General features: G+C 39.3%; 2 protein-coding genes across 4 annotated transcripts in view; both read left to right on the top strand.

Annotated features, from left to right (window-relative positions):
• Positions 1-15052, top strand: part of LOC124112568 (phosphatidylinositol phosphatase PTPRQ-like) — a 40008-nt gene extending 24956 nt beyond the window's left edge. For both annotated transcript variants that reach the window (XM_048383686.1, XM_048383687.1), the window contains exons 9-22: positions 413-476; positions 676-866; positions 4417-4600; positions 5780-5953; positions 10126-10260; positions 10433-10569; positions 10872-10973; positions 11272-11338; positions 12223-12384; positions 12725-12871; positions 13330-13435; positions 13978-14054; positions 14302-14389; positions 14650-15052. In XM_048383686.1, coding sequence (XP_048239643.1) covers positions 413-476; positions 676-866; positions 4417-4600; positions 5780-5953; positions 10126-10260; positions 10433-10569; positions 10872-10973; positions 11272-11338; positions 12223-12384; positions 12725-12871; positions 13330-13435; positions 13978-14054; positions 14302-14389; positions 14650-14770 — 1755 coding nt within the window. In that variant the 3' untranslated portion in view covers positions 14771-15052. The remainder of the gene's footprint in view (positions 1-412; positions 477-675; positions 867-4416; positions 4601-5779; positions 5954-10125; positions 10261-10432; positions 10570-10871; positions 10974-11271; positions 11339-12222; positions 12385-12724; positions 12872-13329; positions 13436-13977; positions 14055-14301; positions 14390-14649) is intronic.
• A 3505-nt stretch (positions 15053-18557) lies between these two features.
• Positions 18558-27768, top strand: part of LOC124111823 (receptor-type tyrosine-protein phosphatase S-like) — a 29082-nt gene continuing 19871 nt past the window's right edge. The window contains exons 1-11 of one of the 2 annotated variants that reach the window (XM_048383689.1): positions 18619-18917; positions 19909-20083; positions 21234-21409; positions 22000-22168; positions 22765-22938; positions 23835-23969; positions 24752-24888; positions 25624-25728; positions 26266-26329; positions 26520-26564; positions 27217-27304. In XM_048383689.1, the coding sequence (XP_048239646.1) occupies positions 18855-18917; positions 19909-20083; positions 21234-21409; positions 22000-22168; positions 22765-22938; positions 23835-23969; positions 24752-24888; positions 25624-25728; positions 26266-26329; positions 26520-26564; positions 27217-27304 (1331 nt within the window). In that variant the 5' untranslated portion in view covers positions 18619-18854. Of the gene's footprint in view, positions 18918-19908; positions 20084-21233; positions 21410-21999; positions 22169-22764; positions 22939-23834; positions 23970-24751; positions 24889-25623; positions 25729-26265; positions 26330-26519; positions 26565-27216; positions 27305-27768 lie in introns of both variants that reach the window. The other variant, XM_048383688.1, reaches the window with a different exon arrangement.

The raw sequence follows: 27768 nt of genomic DNA on the forward strand, positions 1-27768 counted from the left end.
TATATAGAAGGGGTATGACATAATTTTTTTTATTTATATACAACTATTCAGTAATATACGCCTTTTTCCCAAATAATAGTGCTACAGGTGCAAGTATTTTGATGTAGTTTATTTGCGGATTTCTAATCAAATCAATATATATCAGTCACAATCTAAATAGCAGAGCCATGAATGGTAAGGCCAACATAGCTCTATATTTGTTTCATGAATGCAAACCTGTCATTGTTCTTCTCTTACAGATCAAAACAATGGCTTGTGCGACAGTGACTATATTTCGGAATTTGTCACATGACAACAGTTATCTTCCAAGGACGTTCGTGAAGTTCACTTTCTAAACATTATCATTATCTATATGTTTTGCACAGAAATATTACTATATGGTACTTTCATTAAAGACTATGTATGTATTTAGGTTGTAGCGCATGATTCATTTACGGGGGCTGAACAGAAGGAAGTCTTTTTTGGAAACCCAGGAGGTATGCGGATATCTTTCAGTTCTAATTATTATTTCAAAATCAAGTCAGATAATTCAAAAGGAGTAACTTGTTAAAGTATATACTTTTATTTGTAACGCCATTTGGACATGTTCATATATTACAACTGTGATAAATATGACACACGTTCCTTATATCACATCTAATTGACCTGTACTTGTCTTTATGCATTGTCGCACAGAGCCTGGGGAAGTGACGACTTTCACTATGACGTCAACCACCAGCACCTCCATCACCCTGTCCTGGCAGCCTCCCAGATTGCATAACGGCTTCATCCTGGGATATGTCCTGTACGTCCACACAGAAGACGGGGCGTGTCAACAGGCTGTGAACATTGTCTGTACTGACTGCCAGTCTGATGGAACCTTCAGAGTGAGTTTGAACAGAATATCCTGCTACACTACAGGACCGACGTAACTAAACTATGGACGAGGTAGTCAGTTGTGGTAACAAGATGCAAAGCCGTAAGAATGATTTTGATTCGTAATATAATAACATCATATGACAGCGTAGTATACATCACTTTGCATTGACTCATTTAATGGCCCAATTTACTGATATTTAATGTTATCATAACCTTTTAATTGGGACCTTACTGCAAAAAAATAATAATTATAGATTGAACAGATATGTGTCGAGCTAAAAATCTACTCTTTGTTTACACCGACCCCGTCCGCCTTTTCATGGTCGTGTAAGGTACAACCTAGTTCTTTGTAAACTTCTGTGATCATCTGAGATTTTAAAAACCATACTATATTCACCATACACATTGCGTTATATACATTAACTGTATTCATATAAATACGTGGTTAAACTTGTGTTTTCATTTAAAATTAGCGATTGTAATATTGTCATCTTATTTGAGAGAGAAAGACTTTTTCAACCACATTTGAACATACCGGTGTTTTACCAACAAGCGACCCTCAAATACTTAATTTCAAGGGTTCCCACAGAATGTTTTTGAGGATCTTGAAAGTTACTGAAATGGTGAAGTGTACTGTACTGTAAGATTTAATAATTACTTTAAATTACAGAAACTTTAAATTTCATGTCAAGAATTTAGCATGATGAATATTATTGTTGAACAATATATATATATATTGCGTCCATTCTATACATTTGTGAGTACTGGATGCACATTTCTGCGTTGAATGCGTAAAATCGTGACACAAGAGATAAAATGTTGTTGTAGATGTGTTATTAGTAGTGAGGCTCAACATACTGAACAGCAAAACAAAGGCAAGTTGCACTTTTTAAAGTGTAACCATTCCATGTGCCTGAAATGATTGGAAAATATTGAAATAATGACAAATGAACTGATCTCATGCAATATGGCATCCATTCCATACTTGCACACATCATCAATAAACCCAAACAATGAATTGTGCACGTTTAGTCATTATCCGGTGAAAAGGGGAGTGCATTTATACTCTATGGTATCCTTTGTAAAGGTGGATGTCACACACCGGTTCAATATTCATTCAAGAAGGTCTACAGCTGCCTACGATGCCTAGACTGTCGCCTGGGCAAAAGAGTAAGACCTTTAGAACATTGCTGGCAGGTATTTCTGCAACTGCAGTAGCCAGACAGTGGGGATGTCATCTCACCACCATCACAAAACTTGAATCATCAGCAAACAGGGTCTTTGCGGATCGACCACTTTTTGACCGAACCAGTGTTACGACACCTGGACAAGATTGCTTTCGTAAGGTCACTCACTTCAGTAACAAGAACAAAAAGTGTAATTCAGGGTCCAAGAGGATTCGGTGATTCAGCAGATTCGGTGACGTCTACAATCCGCTTATAAGTAACTTCACTGTCGACGTCCATATGTGGGACGAATTTTATATATATCAACACCGTCAGTGACGTTTACAGTGGTCACGGCAACATCAACGTTAACGCTGCTAAAGTGCTCAGTGGCGTCAAGTTGTCTTTTAGGACGATTCACGCTACCACCTTTCTCATGCTGACGGTCATTACGTGTTTGGCGTCACCGTAATGAACGTTTCACTGATTGGTGGGTCTTTCAGATGGGTTGGTAGAAGAGTAATGTTGGGGAACCTTTTAGCTACAAGCATAGGTCCCAACTTTATGTATATGTCTTCCGACAACGTTCAACTGCTTTTCTTTGAAGGGAGGTGTCATCATGTTCTTGCCATGTGTGTAGAACATCCTCAACTTCATTTGTTCAAATAGGACAACGCACGTCCTCACACAGCAAGGGTGACCGTGACGTATCTGTCTAAGAACAACATCTCCATTCTTCCATGACCATCTCTCTCCCCGAATATGGCTCCTAGTAAACATCTTTGGGACGAAATTGGACGGTGGAATGCAGCGGGTAGAAAAACAAGCACACCCGCAGAATTGTAGTTGAGGGGAACCACTTGTCTCAGGCTTTCTTTCAGACACGTGTTGTCTCTATGAGGCGACGTTGTACCGCCTGTGCGCTAGCCCAAGCCGGCTATACTGGACTGTCATTGCTCACTACGAAGTTTATCTCTCTTTGACGTTTCGTGTTCATTTGTTCATTCGTGTTCAAATGTCTGAAATATCTTAAATGAAAGCTCTCTATGTATATGCGATTTAACACAATTGCGTTTATTTTTCGTTCCAAAAATTGAAACGGATCTTGCGTTTCTTTTGCTGTTAAGGATTATATGTTCTGTAGTTTGTAATGCAGCTCAAAACATATGTTCCATTATTTACCTACATTTAACCTTTATGCTGTCACCATGTTCCAAAATTGTCCCAAAATGCATTTTCTTTCACTGTAAATATGATATTGTAATGCGTATTGAATTATTTTCCCCACTAATGATGACAATATGAATGCATTCATGATCAAGATGTTTTAAATAGATTCAAATAGGTCCTCTCGAGAGCCACTTTATGAAAGAACACTATTTATGGCCAGTCCTCGTCCACTTGTGTTCACAATTTAATTAGATTTGTTACATGTGCAGTCAAATAGTAGTGTGGTTCAACAGATACTTGTTTGACCATTGCACTTTAGATAATGCTCTTAAATTCTCCTAACTTTTCCTTTCACTGTAAATATCAATTCCTGAGATATAACTGAAAAAAGGAAGCTGAAACTTCTACACGCTTGTTCACACCACTGATGTCATTTTCTGAAATTGAGTCCAAAGCGACAGTAATATAGAACAAAAACCCACTGTCCAGCAATTTGTTTAATAAAAATGTACTGCAATGGTCGTACATTGTCTCAAAATGCAGAAAATGATTTTATAAATTTCTTTTTTGAAATCGCCAGACTTCTGTTTCCTTAGGACGACATCTAATTTTTGAAAAAAAACAGGCTTATATCAGATGGTTTATATTAATACTGTTACCATAGTGAGTGAGTTGGGTTTAACGCCGCTTTTAACAGTATTACAGTTATATCTCGGCGTGTCAGCTTAATGTTGGAGGAAAGCCCGAAGTGATGCAGGTCTCAGACGTTTACCGTTTCTGTGAAACCCACGAGCACGGGTATGGTGCTGACAAACCTAGAAACATAATCGGGGCGAACCGGGATTCGAAACCACAATCATAGGTTTCTGGCGTGCCCAAGGGACGCGAATCTGCACAGCGAATCGCAGCGCCTTAGACGACTGGGTCCCAACTCATTAGCTCCCCACTGTTAGTGTACATATGTTTTTGTACAGTAACGTGACTGTACCGAACCACCGAAGAATGGTTGGTCAGCATCTTCCACAAACTTTCAATGACAATATCAACATACGATCAGTGGTATTCGGTTTAATCTGGAAAGTCGCTTAAAAAGTTATCGATGTTTGTAAAAATTAAGAAACATAACTAAAGTCGGAGAGAATTAATTCGGAAATTGGTAAGGAACACATTTTTTCACCTATAGAAAATATATGCTCAGGACTTGAGAATCTTCCTCATGCAGGCAGAAGACAAAAAGTGTCATTCGTACCGCAATGCCAGTATTCAGAGGCCGGGGTACGAATCTCAAACCAGCTATGCTGTGACGTCATTGATGTCGTACACTAACTACACGGTGACTGTCGCTGCCGTCAACAACGCCACGGTCGGGGATACAACAACCCTTACTTACCAGACAGAGATGGGTGGTATTTACATAACATTATTTTTTATAAAAATATGCTTAAAGTTAGTACTGTTTCCGGAGATATTCATACATATACCAGGGTAAACTATAACACTATAAGCAAACAATGAACACACAGCAAAAAAAGTGTAGGTTTCCGTTTTCCGGAAATCTTCCGGATACCTTCCCATTTTGAATCCGGCCCGGATACCACCCGGAAACCTTCAAGATACCTTCAGCAATCTTCAGTTTTCTTGCTAATTCAAAATGGGAAGGTATCTGGAAAACGGAAACCTACCCTTTTTTGCTTTGACAATATATTGATGTCGATGAAAAATGAATTCATCTTGACAGCGTCAACACATGTCCTCTGTAAACGTCATCTAAGGATCAAATTGGCGCGCGGTCAGTTGTAAAAATCGGTCGATAAACACTTTGATGGCTATCACTGCTGTTACTCATCTTGAAGAGGACTCACCTCAGGTATTGTAGCCTGCACTTAAGATGTTGTCTTAACCATGCCAGGCGTGCAGTTCGATGACATGGCAGAAAAATTGGACGTCGTGGTCGGATGATATACTCCTTATTCGATTTACGTTCCTTGCACTAATCGAACGTGAAACAGGGATGCTGCGGACTGTCAAAGTTGCATTCTGAAACGGATTTCGCAGGTGAACCAAATGGATAGATTCGTGGACGCACGGACGACAAGAACGTGGTCGGTCACTGGTGTTTGCCAGTCGTTTGGTACCGATCCCTGAGTGACTGAACGGTGTTATGATGTGCACCAACAACGTTTTGTGTAGGTCCGCTTGCAAGCATGCAAATGCTCCTTTTCAGACAGGCTTAGCATAACATTTTCGACATGTGTCTGTCAACAAAGGTGCTTTTCACAGATAAAACACATCAACGATATACTTTATTCTTGAATTGACTCCCACGTGTACTGTGAATGTGAGACGAATTTCTTACTCGTGTGGATTGTATGAATTCAGTAAAAATGATGCATGTGCAATTTCAGGGTCATCAAAGGAAATCATGATCATGTCAAAGTGTTCATAGCATTTATATTTTACTGTGATTTTATATGGTACACCTACTTGGTTTCCGCTCGTATATTATACTGAATAAATATATAAATATAAATGGAACAGTAAGGAAGACAATTATCTATCTCTTCTCTTTTTTTATGACCAACTAGTTCCAGCAACACCCACAATTTTTTCTGCTGCTGTAATAAACGAATCAGCCGTATATGTCACCTGGATGCCGCCTGGTCACAAGTCAGGACCAACGATTTACACCATCTCTGTACTGGAGGCTGCAGGAAGAAAGGGAAAGGAGTTCGATCTCATCAGGAATGTATTAGTGAAAGGTAGAACGGGACAATCGCCTAAAACCACTTCTTACCTGTGTGTTAACTGAATGTCAATAGATACCAAAGGAATCTTGCTTTGTCCCTTTTAGTTTCAATATAAATTCTAAACATTATGAAATGCATAGATAAATAACAAAAGCGGGTTTGGATGTCATGCAGCACTATCCCTGTTAAATTTACTCAAAGGCAAAACTTATTGTAACATGGAGTTTTTTCACTTACAGACCGTCATATGGATTTTGGGATTTGATCCAGGAAACTTGTTTGTGAAGAAGCTCGAAGAATTGTCGCTGGCTTTCTATGGCTTTGCAAAACGATATTCAGGAGTAATATCTTCAAATATTTTCATTATCTAATTGGCCATTCTAAGCAATCTTAAGACTTTTGATTATTTTGATATGATTTCACAGTGACACGCTTACGTCCAAATGGATTTCTCGAATCCGGTACCTAGCATTGTGACATCAATGCAATGTCCACTGGAACACGATGTGTGTCGTGTGGCGATGTTACCAACAGCAGGACCACGTCAGATGCCGTGCCCGAAGTGGCCGCCCACCTGTGAGTATGTATTCGAGCTATGTATCTTTGACACAGGTTCAAGTCAGAAAACGCTTACCATAATTGGCAACAAAGGCGTATCTGCGACTGTCCGACGACGTCTGGGCAGTCTATGCCATCCGTGCGTGGTGCAAAGTCAAGTTTCCCAGATGTCGAAGTGACGATACGTCCCCGCTCAAATGGGTTTAGAACACTCTTTTTAACTCTGTCACACTCCAACTTCGTCGCAGGGATGTCCTACAAACGGTGACTATCTTTTGACGGAGTTGGTGCAAGGATTCGAACAGGCGGATTCGAGGTCGGCGATGGGTTTAGAACAGCCTTTGACACCCGACACATGCATATGTCATAGTGGCGATGTCCGCAACCGGTGCCCTCATTTGACGGCGTTGGTACAAGCAAACCATTTGAGAAGTCAAACATGGGTTAAGAACTCACTTTGACACATGTGGTGATGTCATTGAGGATTCGTACACGGTCGGAAATTGGTTAAAACACAATGGGACACCCAGGCACATGTCAATTTCTTAGTGGCGATGTCTCACAAGCGGTTCCTTCAATTTGACGGCCTTGGTACAAGCAAACCCTTTGAGGATTCGAACATGGTCGAAGACAGGAATGGGTTTAAAAGATCCTGGTACACATCGGAACCATCAATTTTGTAGCGGCGATGTCCCGCAAGCACTGCATACATAAGACGTCGTTGGCACAAGCAAACCATTGTCGAGGTCGGAAATGAGTTAAGTAGTTCTCTGACACGCCGGCACATGCCAATTTCGTAGCGACAATGTTCTGCTAGCAGTGACAATCTTTTGACGGCCCTGGTACAAGCAAACCATTTGAGCATTTGGACATGGTCAGAAATGTACTTAGAACACCATGGGATACTCCGAAACATGCAAATGTCGTAGCAGTGATATGCCACAAACCGTGCTAAATCTTTGACAGCGTTGGTACAATCAAACCATTTGAGGAATCGAACATAGTCGAGGTATGAAATTGGTTCAGAACGCCCCGAGACACTCCTGCACACGCTATTTCAGTGGAGGTGATATGCCGCAAGCGATGCCTTAATTTTTATGGTATTGGTACAAGCAAACCATTTGAGGATTTGAATAAGAACGAACATTGAAATGAGTTACGAACAGGATGCTCCAGCACCCACCAATTTCGTCAAAACGGAGCAGTGAAATACCAAATTATTAATTACATTATATAATACTCATGTGCACTGTATTTATAAAGTGGATTCAAGTAGGCTGGAACTGAATGTCTCAGTGCTTTTAGAAACAATTGAGCCCGACATAGCTGCTCGCATCTATATTTATTATTATTATTATTTACAGATTAAAATAAAAAATGCAGCAAAGAGGGTTTGGGTGATCCTGGCACAGCCAGGCTGGTTAGGCTCAGCATCAGCTCAGAGCCCTTGCCCCTCTACACGCAGCCCAGACAGCGAATGGGACTTCTCCCAGGAAGCGCTGCCCAGTCAAACCCACCCAGAACTTTTCGGAGAATGTGAAGACTCCCCAACACTGCAGCCTTCTGCATTACCCAGATTGTCAGAAGGGCTGTATTCCTGGTAGCAAACCCGGGTACTCTCCCGATGTGAGTCAACAGATTGGGAGGTACCAAACCTGAGGCACCGAGAACAAAGGGGAGTCGGGCAACTTGGTACTTGGGATGCAAGCGTGACATTTCGAAAGCGAGGTCCGCATATTTGACATGTTTTTCCTCAATCTTGTCAATCACATTAGTGTCAAAGGGGACAGAACATTCACTGATATAAATTATTTCATTGGATTTATCAAAAAGGACAAGATTAGGTTTGTTGGCCTGGATACGTCTGAGGCTGTAAATGGGCCTATTCCATAGAATCTTGTATCTATCATTTTCCATGGCGCCCTCGACATATTCCGGGTAGTACCATGGGTGGACCTCTGTGTCAAAACCACAAGCACGGCGAAGACGGTAATAAAATGATCGAGCTACACCATCATGTCATTTAAGAAACTGTGTTTGTGCCAAAGCTGGGCATCCACTGAAAATGTGTTGGACATTCTCATTAAATTCATAACATAATCTACATTTCATGTTTACATTTTGATGCAAAATCACACATTTACGGTTTCGAGTGGGAAGTGACTGGCCCTCAGCAGCAAACAGAAAGCCTTCTGTTTCACTTTTCAGGCCAGACGACTTCATCCAAGCGAAGGACTCTGCAGGATTGCTGATCTTCTCAACACACTGCATATAAACTCGATGCAGTGGTCGTTCAGATAGCCTCTCCAAGTCTGAGCCGACTTGATATGGCACTTCGCTTGGTTGACACTCATTTCTGTACCGTCCAGCAGCACAGAACCATCAACAAAATCAACACCGACATTGAGATTATGTTCCACACCCTTGGCCCCTTTTAGAAAACTATGGAATGCCTTGTTTTCATCATGAGTCTTGACATGCTTCACAAGAGGATCATCAGACAAATAAATGTGTACAAAAGTGCACAAAACAATTCTGTCATGAAGAGCCGCAACACTAATCAAACCACGTCCTCCCATAATGATTGGTAAATATAAGCGATTGAGGGAAGAGCGAGGGTGGTGGGATCTATTGTCTGACATGATTCTTCGTGTGACGGTGTCAATACCCTGAATTTGTTTCTTCTTCTTCTTCTTATTATTATTATTATTACGTCACACCATGTAATCTTAAAGGCAAACACTTTGGAGATGGTAGCGTTATGATCCAGGATTGGAATAACGGCTTTAGGAAGGATTCAGTTGATTGTGAATGATGGGAATTTGAATGCTGCGAGATACAGGGACAAGGTTTCGCAAACGGTCGGTTTATCGTTTTTGCAACAGGACGGTCCTTAAGTAACACTAAAGCAAGGCAACACCAGTTCAGATGTTGCGAGAGTCTTATGCAGCCGTATCTGATCACTTGCACTTTAACCAATCGAACATGTGATGAAATAGAACGACCTTTGTGACGACCTCCAAATCATCCAACGTCGTTGCCGTGACTCGGCCTTATCCTTCCCCAGGTGTGGAATGTCATTCCTCAGGCCTTTCTTCAGTTAAGTGACATGACTCATTTGCATATGACAGGAGTGTTTCTTTCACACTGACTGTTGTTCGTTACCGTACTATTGTTCTTTTTCATGTGATATGATTTTCTTTGTTTTTTGTGTGTCACAATAACTTCTGCCTCTGAGTATCTATAATATAGGCTTACATATCGGCAATTAGGTGGAACAGCTCGTCAACCCTGGTCGAGGATTTTAAATATTTACGGCACCGCTTTTTACAGGTTTCTTTCTAAATACCTGTCCAATACAACACATGCCTATTATTGCATTAGACATTTTAGAAGAGTAAGAAAGTTTGCTCTATTAAAGTAACTATAATAGTGCAGGGCAAAATATAGACGGTGTGTGTGTGTGTGTGTGTGTGTGTGTGTGTGTGTGTGTGTGTGTGTCCTAGCTATGCTATGCTTGTGTCCTGTAGATCCGAATTAATATATGCAGAATATAGTACTTGACTTTACCATTAAGTAACGCTTTACTCAAGAATCATTACCTTTAAACACGTTCTTCTGATCAGGTTACACCTCTGACCACGTGGCCATTGGGGATCTGTTGAGCTCATGGCGCTACAAGTTCAGCATTACAGCCAGCACATCCGAAGGAAGTTCCCCTGTCTTAGACACGGCATCTACATCGGTGACGAAGGGATCTGGTAAATGCTCATCGACTGTTGAAACACGCACAAAACATAACATATATTGTCAAAATAAAACACTCCAGTGCAATTATTGAGTTTTCTAAGATTTTCTATCATAGACCACTGCAAATGTAGATCGCATGTACATGTGTTTCTGTTCCGGATTAATATTTGATCACATTCCCAGTGCCTGGCCAAGTACGGAATCTTACAGTTTCATCACTTCCTGGCAACTTTACAGCAGTCAACCTAACCTGGGAGTGTCCAAATGAACGAGAAAGGAACGGGTTTATAAAGAATTACACAATAAAGTGCTCTGATCCGGTTTGTACACAGAGGAAACTTAAGTGTTTTGTGGTACCTAGGTTATGTTTCACACTTTAGATCATGTTTTTTTTTCTTAAATGCTAACAACCGCATACAAAACAATGGTTTTATGTAAATAGTTAACATACCCAGTTGAAAGTACGCTCTCGTATTAAAATTGAATAATTAGGTCTCTGTATACAAGCGCCAGCACGCACAAATATGTTCGAATGTCAATATTTACTATTATATATATGTGTGTATACGTGTACTGTGAATACACTTTTATCTTAATTATGTATTCGAATCTTGGCTTCCAGGGAACACCTACCGTAGTATATGGTCACTATGAACCAGAGGATCCATGTACAACCCACACTGCCATATTACCAGTACGACCTGAAAATAACTATACATTTACAGTAAGAACAAAATATCATATTATATTATATGTCCATTCTTTTCAGTTTTATTTCATAACTGTTTCACGTGACTAATGTGCACCAACACATCTAAATCTCACACGCCGTTAAGTTTTGATTTGTTTGGTTTGTGTGATGGAGCTGAAGCAGTTGTTACATTCTCAAATAAATTTCTAATCATGAACAGCGCAATCTATACGCGTCATTTTATCTGTACCTTTATGTGTCATGGGTTACCACAATGGATTCTCAGGAAAGGTTTATTGTCGCCTGATAAAATTGTTTCCTATCGTTCAAGGTTTTCGCCAATGCAATGTACGCGGGAAGGCCGGGTGTGTCATATGTGTTTTATGCTGTTGCTGGCAGTAAGTACCGGTTTTCTTTGTCTGATCATTGTAGTGAGTGAGTAAAAGTTTAGTAACGGTGACAGTATGTCAGCCATAATATGAATAGAGCGATTTACTACCTTTCTATCAAATAAAATCATGTCAACAAATGCATGGAGGAGAAACGATGAAGGGCGCAGCCCCGATTGGTATTTTCTCCTGGCAGTGTCCTATTGTAGGATAAAAAACGACCACGAGACCTTAAATTCTAATATGAAATATGAACAGTATGTACAACCTCTTTAAGGGTATTTTATAAAAAAAATATTTCATTGTACTTTGCGATTTATCACGCGGCTATGTTATATTTACATATATAATAGGTTGGAGAATACTAAAATAATTTTACTATCAACAACCTCAGAATCTAAAATTTGGGCTGTAGATCGCCAGCAACCAAAGTAAGGTCACCATACCATAACGCCTCTGCTAACTGCACTGTTCCCTAGTAGGATTTACATTATCTGACGAGGGTATGCAAGTCTAGTCGGCTAGTGGGAAAGAATATGTTGGTCTGTTTACTGTTGATTATTAATGCTGTTGTGATTGCGTGAATGTTACCCACCAGAGTAAAACACATTTTACAAGCAAGAGAAGAGAGCTTTCGTGTTACTGTGGATACAGTAATGGCTCAGAGCGATTTGACGAACTTTCAATTCAGTGTCAAAATAAGAATAACCTCCTACCAACGTGCATGGGGGAATTGCATAATCCATGTGCAGTGTTTCGGGTGTGTTGGGGCGTTAGGTTTTGGTTCCGAAACCGTTCTATTTCTGGTAGGCATTTTACATGATCCTCCACGTTTTTGAGAGTATGATTGGGAGTAAATAATTAAAATTAATAAATAATTTCCTCTCCAACAGAACCTCCACCAAAGACTACGACAGATATATTCATAAATACAGCAGCTCAAGACAAACACAGCACAGACACGTTCTTTACAGTTTCCTTTAATAAATCGACACTTCTGGACTCAACAAATGGGAACATTATTGAAGCGGGATTTATTGTCATGCAAAAAAGCGGTATGTTACAGGCACTTGTTGTCCATGTGCCGACAATGTAATCTTATAAACACGTATTGTGTCATATGTTAACGCGTCCAAAGCGATTAATATGTAATATACTTACATGTTTTGGTTTGTGTATTTAATACTTGTCACATTACTTGGTCATCAGTAGATGGTGTCAATGACTTCTTATCTATTTAAGTTCCACAGGCGAAGTTTGTGCATATTTCGAACAAAATATCTGTTTTGCTTCACCCTAAGTCGTATGTTTCATCTTTAGCAATACCCTTTTCACTGTTTGACACCATTGAATACTAATATTAATGCCTTTCAAATACATCACAATTCAAAACAGAAACTTCTAGCGGCCCAGGAAATGTGACATCGTGGAACACATGGATGAACTGGTACAGGTGGAAGAAGGCTGGGTATAAGGGTTCTTACCGCCCCACTCCAGAACATTACCTGATACAAGGCAGGAGAAGAAGGGGGGCTTCTACTGGTACAATATCATTATGTCATCGCTATCACGGCTCGCTAAAGTTACAAAACATTTTCAAACTAGTTTTAACTTATGTTCATAATCTTATTTTCTTTGCTTTTTATCCCAATATGCAATATTAAACATACTTTTAAAAATAGAGAGACTTGTTTACATGTTTTCAGGGGGCACGGGTGGCCTTGTCGTCTAAGGCGTCTCGATTCGCTGTGCAGAGTTGCGTCCCTTGGGTACGCCAGAAACCTATAATTGGGGATTCGAATCCCGGTTCGCCTCGATTATGTTTCTAGGTTTGTCAGCACCATACCCGTGCTCGTTGGTTTCACCGAAGTGGTAATTGTCTGAGACCTGCATCACTTCGGGGTTTTCCTCCCACATGAAGCTGACACGCCGTGATATAACTGGAATACTGTTAAAAGCGGCGATAAACCAACTCACTCACTTATATGCTTTCATGATAGAAAACGACGATGCTCTTACATCTTTCCTGGTTGGAAGTGATGGGAGTTGTGACAATAAACAGGACCAATTTTGTAATGGACCTCTGGAACCAGAGACCGTGTATAAGTAAGTTCCATCACATCACATGATCTTTTGCAACTAAACCTCTAATCACGGGGTCACTTCACAAGTGATGGTATTCATTTCATACATGTATACAATCTCAGTTTATATGCATGTACATCTTTGCAATGACAAGCAGGGTTGTTAGCACAAAAGAGTATAGTGTGTGTTGAGGGATGTAACTATTCCGCAAACCACAGACCTTCCTTAACTGGTTGGCTAAATTACGAGAATGGTCTCGCAGTACAAAGAACTATTTATGTGTCACATAAGGCAAAATATACTATATGTTCCCGTGCGTTTTAAGGTGAACAATTGTCTTGCCTTTGTTACGGATGCCAGCGGTGGGGCTCGCCTTAACACAGAGGATTGATTGGCGTTTATTGCTTGTCCAAGATCTTTGTGGCCATGGCGTAATCCATATTCCGTTTCTAATGCAAAATTGAACTCATCATTTGAATTTTGAATTAAAACTCAGAATTAAGTTTGTTTCGAGAAATCGCGACTTGATCTCTAAGGACTACATATACTGTAATTTTTTCCAGGGTTATGGCAGTGGCATGCACCAACGCTGGCTGTACATCTACTAAACCTTTTGGTCACTTCAGAACAAGCTCAAGAGGTACCTACCTTCAAACACGCGCGTAAAGGGCACGTAAAGAATGTCGCCTAGAAATGAAATGTATATTTGCATGTATTTTTGGTAATATAAATATTAAAACAATGCAACAAGTATGCTTTTTCAAATATATTCCATACATTTGTATCATTCGGTTAAATGGACTTTTAATTTAGTAGATGCTTATGGCAAGGGGTTTTGTTTGTTTTCATTTTATTACAGATTACATTTTTTCATTCAATAACATTAGGGACTGGAAAGGATATGACGCCATGGATTGCCTTTGGTGTTACCGCCACAGTTCTTCTGTGTACCATCATATCCTTTGTTGTATATATGTGAGTATGCAAATCTTAAAGAACCATTGCGTGCATGATTAGTGATTCCATTTTTTCCTACTGATCCGTTATTGAAATATAAACATATTGGTGATAAACTTATATATATAAGTCTTCATTGCAGGTGAACATTATCCAATATATATTCTGAAAATTAAGACAACTAGCACATTTTCTACTAGGTTTGACGGTGTGCGTACGTTCCTGTATTAAAGAAACACGTATGCTTTTCGTAAACCTGCTTTATTGTCATGTTTCAGGAAGGTTATTCAACCAGCAAGAAAACTGAAATCTTACAGTGAAGGGCATCATTTGGCGTTATCTGATAGAAATGAACATGTTGTGAATCCAAAAAGGGTGCATCCGTATAAAAAAGTATAAGAAAATGCCTCCAATGCAGAAATGCCGTTTTCAAGCAGCAATGTACAGAATACTTCCAGCAATGAAGATTATGAAAATGTAGAGATCAATACAAAATACCAGACATATGAAATATTAAATCTGGATGTGAATGACGATGATGGCAGTTTGTACAGCGATCTGCAGGAACGGCTGTGATGATTTGCAAACATCAAATGACAACTTCAGTAACATTTGATAAATATTTTCTTAATAGGGCATTGTTACACCCAACGATACAATGTATTTGTGTTGTTAATCTGTCTAATCCTCAATAAAGTTAAAACTTTACGATAAAATGTATTGATTTTGTGAGCAATGCCGTTTGCCGTTGGTTTGCGTTTGTAAATAACGTAGATTAGTTGCATGTAGATCCACTACCGTTCAAATGTTTACTAAATATAATGTTTCATAGAAATGTCAAAAATGTATTTCTGAATCTGTAACTGAAAACACCTTTATAACTTACTGGATCTGAAAATTGCAGCCATACGCAATTCCTGGGAGGGTCCAATGAGCCACACGTACACATCCCATTTGTTTTACATCCTTTTGTCCACTGGGGATTCCAACATCTGTCCCCAGAATAATTGGTGAGATGGCGTGATCTCAGCATCGATCACTTGATTGTCTGGTCCAGATTCGATTATGCACAGGCCGCCGTCATACAACTGGAATATTGCTGAGTGTGGCGTCAACCAACCAACCAATCAACGGAAGGCCCACATCACCTCACAATCTATCTGTATACGACTTTTGACCCGTGAACATCCTGGGTAGAATAGGTCTTCAGCGTCCCATGATTGCCGTAAGTGGCGACTAGGCTTGCTGTAAGAGGCGACTAACGTGATCGGGTGGTCAAGCTCGCTGACCTGGTTGATGCATGTCATCGTATCTCAATTGCGTGGATCGATGTTCATGATGTCAATCACTGGATTGCGTGGTCCATACTCGATTATTTACAGACCGCCGTCATATAGCTGTAATATTGCTGACTGCGACGTTAAACAACAAACAATCCATACGACTTTTAGCCTTTACGTATGAATAATAGATAAAAGCGACAAAACCCTTTCCATATTCACAAGAATTAGAATTGTGTAGTTGGTAAAGTTGAAAACACCAACGACCTGTTCCGCTGTGAAAGGTTTAATAACAGCAATACATGCTGTTTTCTTAGTGAAACCTGCAAACTGTTGGTTTACTGTCAATAAAACTTAGTATTTATTGCAATAGACACGAATTTAGCTCCGCCGATTCAGCAGTCTTCAGTTAATTTACGAAACTGTTTACCACAGGTATGCACGGGTTTTGAATGTTTAGAATTTACATGACTGTAACGGTTTCAACATGCCAGTTATTCCATTCATACTTGACAGTACATGGTGTATTTTCTAATCGTACAGTATCCTTTACATCATCTATGAGATATAGGATTACAGCCATACGATTAGTCTCAACGCTGTTGACCACTGATATTTTGTTTTAATAACAGAAAAGTTCAACTGGAAATGAAATAGTCGATCACACTACATCCTTGAAACTGATAAAAGTAAAAGGACCACCACTGCTTCCGACGTCACGCCCACTGAGTGTTTACAATCAAATATTGAGGAAGAATTCAAAAGTTAATTTCCGAAAGTATGAACCCAACAACACTTGAATATCGGTATATTGATAAAGGCATAGGCTCATCTGAAAAAAAAGTATCTTTGTACACTTCATTATGTACAGAAACAGGAGGCTGATTTCCACAGACGACTCGGACGTTAAATTCTCCCTATAACTGAATATGCCAGTCTGCAACATAGCTGGGTTATCATACATCCACTGCTAATGGTTAAAGCGTAGAGGTTATTGAGGATCGTGTAAATGGAGAATGAATGCACATGCCTTCAAGTGTTACTCTTGTATTGTGGGTATCCCACGTCGGTGGACGCCATTCACACGTTGAACCTACGTCGTACTTCCAGCCAGGAATGATATAATCACATCATTTTTCATTATGAATCTATACGATGTATGGTCAGCAGCTACCCAGTTTTCGTGGCGAAATGGCAAACGGTGCCACAATTTACCATGTAAATGTCAGATACTTTCCTTTGCTGCTGGGTTTCAGCAAATAATTAAAACACTAGGCTTCATGCGTTTCATTTACAGTGTTGAACCCAACTTACCAACTATATCTGTGAAAAAAATAGACACAAAACATTTCAACCAATACATTGTTACATAGTATTTGAGCCACGGGAACTTTAATCAATATATTGTTACAGACTATTTTATTCAAATGGAGTTTATCCGATTTTGTGAAAGTATATTTGATACAAACAAATCGAACGTACACACCGTCCGGGATTCCAGACGTACCCACAGTTTCTAGGTAAGATTCAGGATCACCATGATGGAAAAGGTCAACAATGTCTGTGATCTTTGCTGCCAGGTCGCTGTGCTCAGTGGGATCTTCTGTATTTAGGAGACATCCTCCAGGAGAGTGGAAGGTTCGGGTTTCGATGTAACAGTCGTGAAAGATATAATTACGGGAAGAATTATGTTTCCTCGAGATGATGTAATCAATCATGCGTGACAAAAGCTCACGTGCCATGCATGGTATCACGTGCAGCATGCTACCCGCGAGTATTTCTAAAAGCAGTATATCCAAACGTTAAAATTGCTTTCTTCAGCTCGGTTTTAAGCATTTATTCCATGACATTGTGTGATCATGGCACGAAGGCGATTATCAAACGCCACAAGATGGCAAATAATCGGCATGCATAACGCAGGAATGTCTTGTGATGCCATTGGTCGGAATTTGGGGTTTCATCACACTGTCGTAAGCCCTGCAGTCGAGAAACATGCTCAGACCGGTCATGGACAGGGCCGTCACAGATCCGGTAGACCTCCTGTGACGACACATCTCGACGACAGGGACCTTCTTCGTCTCATACCCCGAGAACCCTTTTTAACAAGTACTCGTCTGAAACAGCTGTGGTTGCCCATTCGTCGTTTCAGCACCAAAACCGCCAGGAATGTATATATTTTTTGTGAGACAATTTCTAAATCTGTATGGCATTAGAACACGTATTCTCATCAGAAGGTATATAAGCTCAGAGATTTGTGAAGTAGACTTAACTGTGGTGTTTTGCAACACTGTTCTACTATAGTACATTCATTCTTGCTGATATGGCAACATTTTTGTTCATACCTTTGTCCTCATAATTAATACATAAATATTAAGACAGCAATGCTGATGACAGCAAGTTTTTTTAAGTGGCTATTACGTTTAACCCATTGACTTCATGTCTAGTTTAGCTTTCTCTGAGAAACTGCTATATAAAATATGGTGACAGCTTAGATGAATTTTTGTTATTAACACCATTGTTTACGTATTTATACATAGAGAACATACAGTCTCCTGACATAAAACATTCTGCCTACTTAATACTAAATAAGATTACATTCCACATAAGCACTTTCTAAAGCGACCTTATTGAATGACTGATTATCTGATGACTTCGTTTGATTTTTTAACTCGGTTTGACAAAAAAGATTGTTCACGAAATACTCTCTCTGTCCCCTCACCATATGTCTACATCTATAGCCTGATTAATTAGACGTTCGCTTTTTTCGAGAAACATTATCACAAAAAAATACTACACAATGATTACTATTAAGGACAACTGATATGCGATAGGATTACGCAATTGCGTGACTGAATTTCGCAATTCAAACGCTTATTAGAAAATGGGCTACCTGCGTTTGTGTCAATAATCCCTGAACCCCACACAGTCTATATATCGGAAGTTCACTGCAGTAAAAATACGTGGGATTTTATCAAATAGACCGAAGAGCAGGTCGTTCATGTTATTGTGAAATTTGTGCTGGCCTGCATATCAACGGTAACTCGTGCATAATAATTGTCCGCTCTTATCATCGTGGCCCACTTGTTCGTGTGACTGGAGTGGTTGCGTGGTTATCATGTTCAGTTTCAAGAGAGAGTGTTACATAAGTACGTTCCAGCTCCTATTTCTCAGTCCCACACAATCGACACACAGTGACTTTTAAAATGGCCACCGCTGTGAAGAACGGGCTTGTTCTCGTGGAAGTCCTCGTTCTTACGGTGCTACGGGTAAGGCTGTTACTTCGCAATTCTGTTTGTTGTCTGCTTCTCATTGTAGTCGATCTGATATTGCTACAGCATTATCAACACCCGCGTTCGTATTTCAAGGGAGTCAAATATACTCGGGCAACTAATTAAGCTACTATATTTGGGGTAGAGTTTAGTACGGAAATGATGAAGAAGTACTTGCATATGCATGGAAGCCAGTCTACATAACAATAGGGCTGCGTCTGTTCCATAGCAACGTCTTCACACCATGCTCGCGAGTTCATTTCAGTCAAGACACAAAGCACAACTGTTATGCATGTAAGGTAACATTCTCCACACGGAAGCTATGTGCTCAATGTGGACAACGCGTTCACCTAATTTGTAGCACGACACTACCTGGAAACATATAGACTACAAGGTCTCTACATTCCACATGCTCACTATATATACACTACTTGAGCAATATATACCGCTGTTTGTTGTAGTGTATATATTGCTCAGGAAGTAGTGTATATAGTGTGCTTGTGTATATAAAGTCCATGTGTCGAAAATAGTGTCCATGTAGTGTACACTGCGTCCATGTAGTGAATATATTCCTGGGCAGTGTATGTAGTAATCATGTCGTATATGTAGTGACGATGCAGTGTATATATGTGCATGTGGTGCATATAGTGTCATTGTGTAGATAGTGTCCATGTAGTGTACATTGCGTCCATGTAGTGAATATATTCCTTGGGCAGTGTATGTAGTAATCATGTCGTATATGTAGTGACGATGCAGTGTATATATGTGCATGTGGTGCATATACTGTCAGTACAGTGTATATAGAGTCCTATTGTGTAGATAGTGTCCATCTCGTCTATAGTGTGCTGAAGTGTTGTTAGATCATTGCCAATGGCTTGGGGCTTACACTTTTCATTATGTGGAGATCGATATTCCGTACTTCATCGTAGATCGTTCGTTATTACTATGTATTCCGTGGTGTGCTTAACCAAGATCATAATTCGTGCAGAACTCCTCATCTACGACAACAGAGATCACGCCAGCCACGGTGACAGCTACAGCTATCCCCGGCCTCGGTGAGGCGTGCACGACGGAGTGCAGTCCCCCCGACATGGTGGAGTGTGTGAACCATGTGTGTCAGTGTATACCTCCTCTCAATAGTACTGGCAAATACTGTGTCACCGGTAGGACAAACCTCAGCTTTATTCCTGTCACTACTACCTCTGCTACTACTGTCACAATTCTACTAACTACTACTACCGCAACTACTACTACTGCTATCACTGCTATTACTACTACTATTACTATAACTATTAGTACTGCTGTTGCTGCTTCTACTACTACTACTACTACTACTACTACTACTTCTACTACTACTACTACTACTACTACTCCTACAAAGCGATACTTGCGAAAAGTAAAGAAAATAAACAAAATTCAAAATTCATATTTTCCTGTTGAACATACGTTAGGATGTCATATACGAGTATGTTTTGCCCATAAGTGATATAGCAGTACTATTACTATTATTAGTACATCTGTTGCTGCTGTTACTACTACCACTGCTCCACTACAAGTGCTGCTGCTACTACTACTACTGATATTATTATTTCTACTACAACTACTACTACTACTACCACTACTTCTACTGTCACTACTACTACTATTAATACTTCTGTTGCTACTACTACCACTACTCCAACTACCAGTCCTGCTGCTACTACTACTGATATTATTATTATTACTACTACTATCACTACTATTACCTCTACTACCACTGTGGCGGATAAGGCGGTTAAGGCGTTAAGTGGTTAAGGCGTTAGCTCGTCACGCCGTGATATTACTGAAATATTGCTAAAAGCGGCGTAAAACCGAACTCAAGCAATCAAAAATCTACTACCACTACTTCTATTACTATCACTATTAATACCGTTGTTGCTGCTGCTGCTGCTACTACTACTACTACTACTACTACTACTACTACTACTACTACTACTACTACTACTACTACTACTACACCAAAGCGATACTTACCAAAAGTAAATAATTAAAACAACATTCAAAGTTGTACATAGGTTAGGGTGTTATGTATATATTTTGCCCATCGGAGATAGAACAGTTTGAAAGGAAAAAAAACACATTTAAGGTGTGTCTACGCTTTTGACAACTGACATCGAATTATCCCTGTGTTCGGCATACTTGGCTGTGTTGGGTATACAGACTGTATCAGTCCGGACATCCAAATAGTTCCTACTATGATAATTAGTATTCGTGTGCACTTATCAATAAACATATATGATCACAGTTGCCTTTATGTATATTGTGGTTTTGCAGAACCGGGTGCTGTTGGGGATCTCGGCTTCACCAATGTGACGGACTCCACCGTCAGCCTGATTTGGGAAGAACCAACGACACCGGGTGTTATACAGTATTATGATATAGTTTTCAATGTGAATGGACTATGTTTTTACGAGATTTTGTACCAATGCACAAGTAATTCACGAAGAACGGTACGTGTTACTTATTCACACTGTAAGTGCTCCATTTTACCATATAGGAGGAGTTCTCACGTTAGCGTAAAATATTATCATAATACATTTATAAAGACATATCACCCTACTTTATGTAAACGTAAAATGTTTATGAGTATTATTTTTTAGGTATCTTTTTGTGTGTAATAATGTTAACATTTACATTTCAGGAGTTATTTTTAGGAAACTAAACAAAAAACACCTTCTTGTCTTTTTATTGATAAAATTCCACAAAAATGTCTTCTGCTTCAACATGATAAGAAAGACCATGGCATATTCCTATGAAGATTATACATGTACATTTCTCATTGATGAATGAATGGTTGTGGTGTATCGTCGCTTTAGTTATTTTCCAGCGTTCAGCAATTTCACGTATACTATATATAGCTAGCTTCAAGTATTGTACACACATTCACGGAGGCCAACACTCACAGAGATTTGGAAGAGTAACAAAATAGCAAATTCTTCTTATATCGATGCGTTATTTCTTTTGCATCTCATCAGTCATGATTAATTTTAGATTACTGATTTTAAGTCCAAACTGTTTACGATAGATTCATTGTTTTAAGGGACCATGCGGACTGATGACCTTTACTACGATGATGAATTGCCATGGCAATATATCTTATGACGTATCACTCCTGAAGCCTTACACAAACTACTCCATGAGCATCAGTGCCAGAAACGATAAATATGATGGACCAAATTCAACGTTATCAATACAAACGGATATATCAGGTTCGTAGCGGTCTGTGGGTTGCTATGCAAATTAGCACTACATTTATAACTTGATTTCAAATATATGAAATAGATCGGATATATTCAGAAATTTTGCAAATACCTTTTGCACGGAAAATATAATCCTTTGTTTGCACAGAATAATTCCCGTCTAGGTTCAAGCTTGTCGTACGAGGCGACACAACTGACCGAGTGTTCAGATTCGGAGATTTAGTGGCATTGTACCCGACGAGGGTGGATCGTTGCTCATTGTAACAATCAATCGCTCCCGATTATTTACAGCATAGAATCAGATCATGTATCAGATGAGTCATTAACATATTAACACTGAACGGGATAGGCTGGTTACAACTGAGGATAGAAGTGAATAATTCGCGATTTTAGTAACGATGAAATATTGTCATGAATCATCCTCTAATCGTCAGTTTTATTGATGCTTTGATCATTAAGAATATCACTACCCGTGAAAACACACACAATGATGAGTCGACATGTTTCACGTAATCATAAAAAACGTTGTATGGTTTAACATAACTTTAACCTACGTATTGCCTTTTCTTTTAAATCCTTATTGAAAATTTGTTGTTATTTTCTAGCCCCTTTACAACCAATGAGGGTCGCAGCAACTGTTCTGAACGCTTCCGTAATCCGAGTGTCCTGGACGCGCCCGTCACACGATAACGGCCCCACCTGGTACAACATCACTGTGTGGGAGGCCACGGGGAGACGCTCTTCAAACTTCACTCTCAAGACAACAGTACGAGTTGATGGTAGGGAAAGCAATCGGTCTTAACAAATAAGGGATACAATAATGTGTACAATCTTATGCATTATTGGGATATACACAGGTATATACATTGATAGGTTTCAAATTAAAACTGTTTAACACCCAGAGATATGGATGCAATTGAATACATGTCAATACCATTATATACTACAGTTATAGTGTTACTCACCATGTCATATGTCAGTATCTTCCATACTTGCGTATTCCTTGCGTCGTTTCCTTAGTAATACTGAAAAGGGTGACGGTCCTCCAGTTTGGTTTAACGCTGCTTTGAGCAGTTTTAAAGTTAATTAAGATGTGGGAGGAAGTCATTAAGTGATATAGGCATTAGTGACGACCAGCCTCACTTTAAATAATTACATTATTTATCTCGACAGGAGGAGCCAAAAAGTGTTGTGAGATTACACCTATTAGGATTCTACCTTATCACCCAAAACTGGCTTCCACGGGAGATATCGCTCGGGTGAGATCAAGCGATATCTACACTGTAGAAATCGCTGCAATGAAATTGCATCACAATGCTTTGCAGACCAGTGTGACGTCATTGTTACCATGACGTCACAATCAAATGACATCTCTAATGGCTCTGCCACTGAAGCTATTAGCAGTACTTTTTACACTTTAGACTTTAGAAAGTTGGAAGAATGATGCTGGATGATAAATGAAATCTCACCCTCGTGTCTTTTGATATCAAATATATCAACACTTTATGAACTTGTGTTGATATATTTATTTGATATCAAAAGGTGAGATTTTGTATGTGACCCTAAATGTGCATCGTCGTCAGCGTTACACATCTAGGTATTGGTGTTCGAGTTGACGACGATTCACAGTCTGTCATCAATGTCTATTTCTGTAAAGTGACTGTTTAATTTCCAGGGTTCAATACAACGTCATGTGAGGTACCAGGTCTCCTAAGTTCGTGGGAGTACAAGTTCATGGTGACGGCATACACTCCCGAAGGCTCTGCGCAGGCTCCAAACACGTCAGGTGTCGTAATGACTTTGCCAGCAGGTATGATTATCCATTCTCGGAACAATTCTACACATTTAAAATATACTGATAAATTCTGTGGAAGTCGAGAGTTCCGTCACCATGCCACCGGCTCAACATTGTATCCATTCCTAGTGTTCCAAGATGTGATGTTACCAAAAACCGCGTGAAACCATACACACAAACGACTGAAAATAGATTTGGTATTCTCTTTTGCTATTCGGGAACTATTTCTCGAAAAAACTTCATGTCACTTTCAGTTATATGTGGGAAATATACAGCTATCGATTCTAGATTCCTATGTATTTGGTATTGCTCAATTTAGAATGGTCAATCAGAGGTTTCAAATCACAATGACCGCTAATTTGAGGTCGCACCACTACGGAAGCAAACATTTATTATGATACGCTTTTTTTGGAATCATTTATGACATTCATTTTGAAATAATTGAAATCTTTCATTTTATGTCACACAAGTTGTTGTTACTACCTTATTCGATGTATGTGTGTCAATTCATTGTGGGGCAAAACACGATACAAATTAACAAAGACAATGTATTTCAAGTTTTAGGGCCACAGAAAGCTCTCAATCCGACGCTTTTCCATATCAGACTGTGGCGTCTTATCTTTAGCGTCACACAAATTACGATGTGTTCCAAATTAAAGTTAAAGCAGTTAAAACTACAGGTATCTAAGCATCGAAACTGAGCACAGAGTATTTATCTCGTACCAATACCAGAATTGACCACTAATTATATACCTTCTTGTCTCCATTATAACCTCAAATACTCTCTGAAACCATAGAGCCTGGGCCCGTCGAGAACCTGACAGCCTCTGCCCTACCCGAGCCCTACTTCGGAATGTTACTGACGTGGAACTGTCCCGAGGAGAAACAGAGGAATGGACGCATAATGGACTGCACCTTACACTACAAGGGCGATGTATGTATAAAGTCACATTATTTTCAACATATGGAAATTTTCATAACACAACAATGAATGTTTTGATGTTCAACTCGGCGAAAAACATACGTGTCGAGGTTAATACAGTGTCGAACATGCACCGATACACAATTCTACTTCGACTGGAGATCACGAAAATCATCTTATAAAATTATAACTTTTAAAATGTCACCTCTATAATTTTAATCACTTGGTCTTTAACTCCTGACATCTGGAAGGTAGTTTGACCACCTTAGTCTACCGTATATGATACATGGTGAAAATCCATGTGGCTATGGAAAGGTTTTTGTTGCTTTTATTAATGAAGTACATATGGTACTACATCGTTTTAAATGACATGATAAATATTTAATTCAAAAGCATCACTGAAACACATGTACCCCCAAAAAACCGAACAGACTGTAGTTATCAATCACATCTTGAACACTTCCTTAAAACAACCTGAAGCTACTTCTGTGTCTAGAATTTAGCTTAATCTGGAATGGTGCATGCTGCTATGTATTTGTTATGATCATTACAAGGCAAATATCACCAATAGAGCATCTCCTTTTTACCTGACTAAACTGTTCAACGACATCATAGTAACCAAACAAAATCGGAATACCTCCAATAATTTCTGAAAGGAATAGCATTTTACCATTCTCTGTTTCAACTTGGATAAAATGTATATAATACTCGAGCTCTCATTACCATATAAACATGTATGCTGTGCAGGTTTCCCAAGTGGAACATTACGGGAGATACACACCAGAGGATCCATGCACGGATACGAAGTCAGTGTTGGTGCCGATGGCGCCCGCCATAAACTACACGTTTACCGTAAGTATTGCAGGACGTGGCATATATGATATTGTAATAGAGAATTACCAACGAGCTGCGATGAATCATGAAATGTCTGTAAGTCCTTAGTCTTAGCGAGGGACGTAATTCATTTAACAGGGATATTTAATCAATCATTTCGGCATTATGTATTCGTCTAATTATGAATATTCATCAAATGATAATTGTTGAAACAAGAATATAGAGACACATACGCGTGCACGTATATGTGTTTGTGTGTGTTTGTGTGTGTTTGTGTGTGTGTGTGTGTGTGTGTGTGTGTGTGCGTGCGTGCGTGCGTGCGTGCGTGTACTGAACGGAACCATTAAGTGTGCCACGAAGACAAGGTTAAATATATATTAATGCTTCGTAATTTGATTATGTCAAATATATTCATGTTAATATTTTAATTATATATTTTATAATGTAATACTATCACTTTGTAATGATATTTTGTAAAGTAAGAAGAATTGAAGAAACATATGTCAGTACACCATGCAAACTCTGTATTGACTTATATTCAATAATGTGTTACAGGTTTTTGCAAATGCAGAATTTACAGGCAAAAGGATGTCTATTATTTCAAGAATGGATCCTAAGGGTAAGGATATTATTTATTATCTTATCTTGCAACTGAAAATAAATAATTTCCATATTGAGGTTTAACACAACCTTTTTGCATAAATGTTCATTCATTGTAGCAGCTCATTTCACAATCATTTACATACTGTGGTAACAGTTGTTTATACAATGCCAAGAGATGCATCCATGTATTCTTCTACCTTACACAGGTATGGTATTTGTGCTGCCGGCAAGGGCCAGTAACGAAAATCAGTGTATGTATATTTTCAACATATTTCCCCATTCTTCATTGGGCGGTGTGAGAGCTCAGTAGTTAAAGTGCTGGTTCGACACGTTGAAGACCCGTATCCGATTACCCACATGGGTACAATGTGTAAAGCCCGTTCTTGGTGTCCTCAACATTGTATGGGTTGGATATACAATATACTATTCTATATATTAACACTATAAGGTTACTAATAATGTGTGGCCTCATTTGTATTTTGAGGATGGGAGTTTAGTGGTGATATAGCCTTGGCTTCTCTCTGCCTCACGCCGAACGATGATCATAAACTTGTAAGTAATCATTTGACAATATAAATGAAACTTCTTTGAGTGGCATTTAGAAGTTGGAATAGTAACTAAGACAAAATTGTTATGGATGAGCAACTTCTTTATTACAATTGGGCGACGTTTCGGTGTAGATTCTAACACCGTTATCAAGCAAATAATGACAATTGGGCGACGTTTCGGTGTAGATTCTAACACCGTTATCAAGCAAATGATCATTTGCTTGATAACGGTGTTAGAATCTACAGCGAAACGTCGCCCAATTGTAATAAAGAAGTTGCTCATCCATAACAATTTTGTCTTAGTTAATATAAATGTATCAATAATTTTATTATCGATAGCCTCTATTTACTCCAGACTCCAAAAGTGTGATCATCGTCTCAGCCGTGTGTGGTATCGTGATAGTCGTCCTCCTTGCTGTCGTGGTATTTTTGGTTATATACACGTACGTATCACTTGTTTATAGAAGATATTAGTATACTGCAAATAAAGTGCAACAACTTCGCCCCTGAAAACATACAGCTGCTATATCGTGTGATTTTGAAGAGTGTACATTTGTCATCAGATAATGAAAATAGGCCGTGTAAAACTCACTGAGATCAAAAGAGAACTTAGTCGATGCATGAACTTTGTGTGAAACATACCGTTGGTTGGTATGAATATACTGAGTCGTCAAAGCCAGGACGTGTTGCTCCAGAAATATTCAAGTAATCTGAGCTGCGCACTCCCTAGTTTCCATCTCGCTGTAAGCAGAACGTGGCTCGATTCTTGGGTTTAAAGGAACATGGATAAGAACATGATCACAGTTACTTTGGTCACAAACATTGACTTCAATATGTACACACATCTTTATCGACTCCGCTGTCTTTTTCAAACAATTGTGAAAGAAGAGCATTCAATAGATGCCAA

This window comes from Haliotis rufescens, unplaced genomic scaffold (assembly GCF_023055435.1).
Source record: "Haliotis rufescens isolate VD_foot unplaced genomic scaffold, xgHalRufe1.0.p SCAF_5, whole genome shotgun sequence".
Taxonomy (NCBI): domain Eukaryota; kingdom Metazoa; phylum Mollusca; class Gastropoda; order Lepetellida; family Haliotidae; genus Haliotis; species Haliotis rufescens.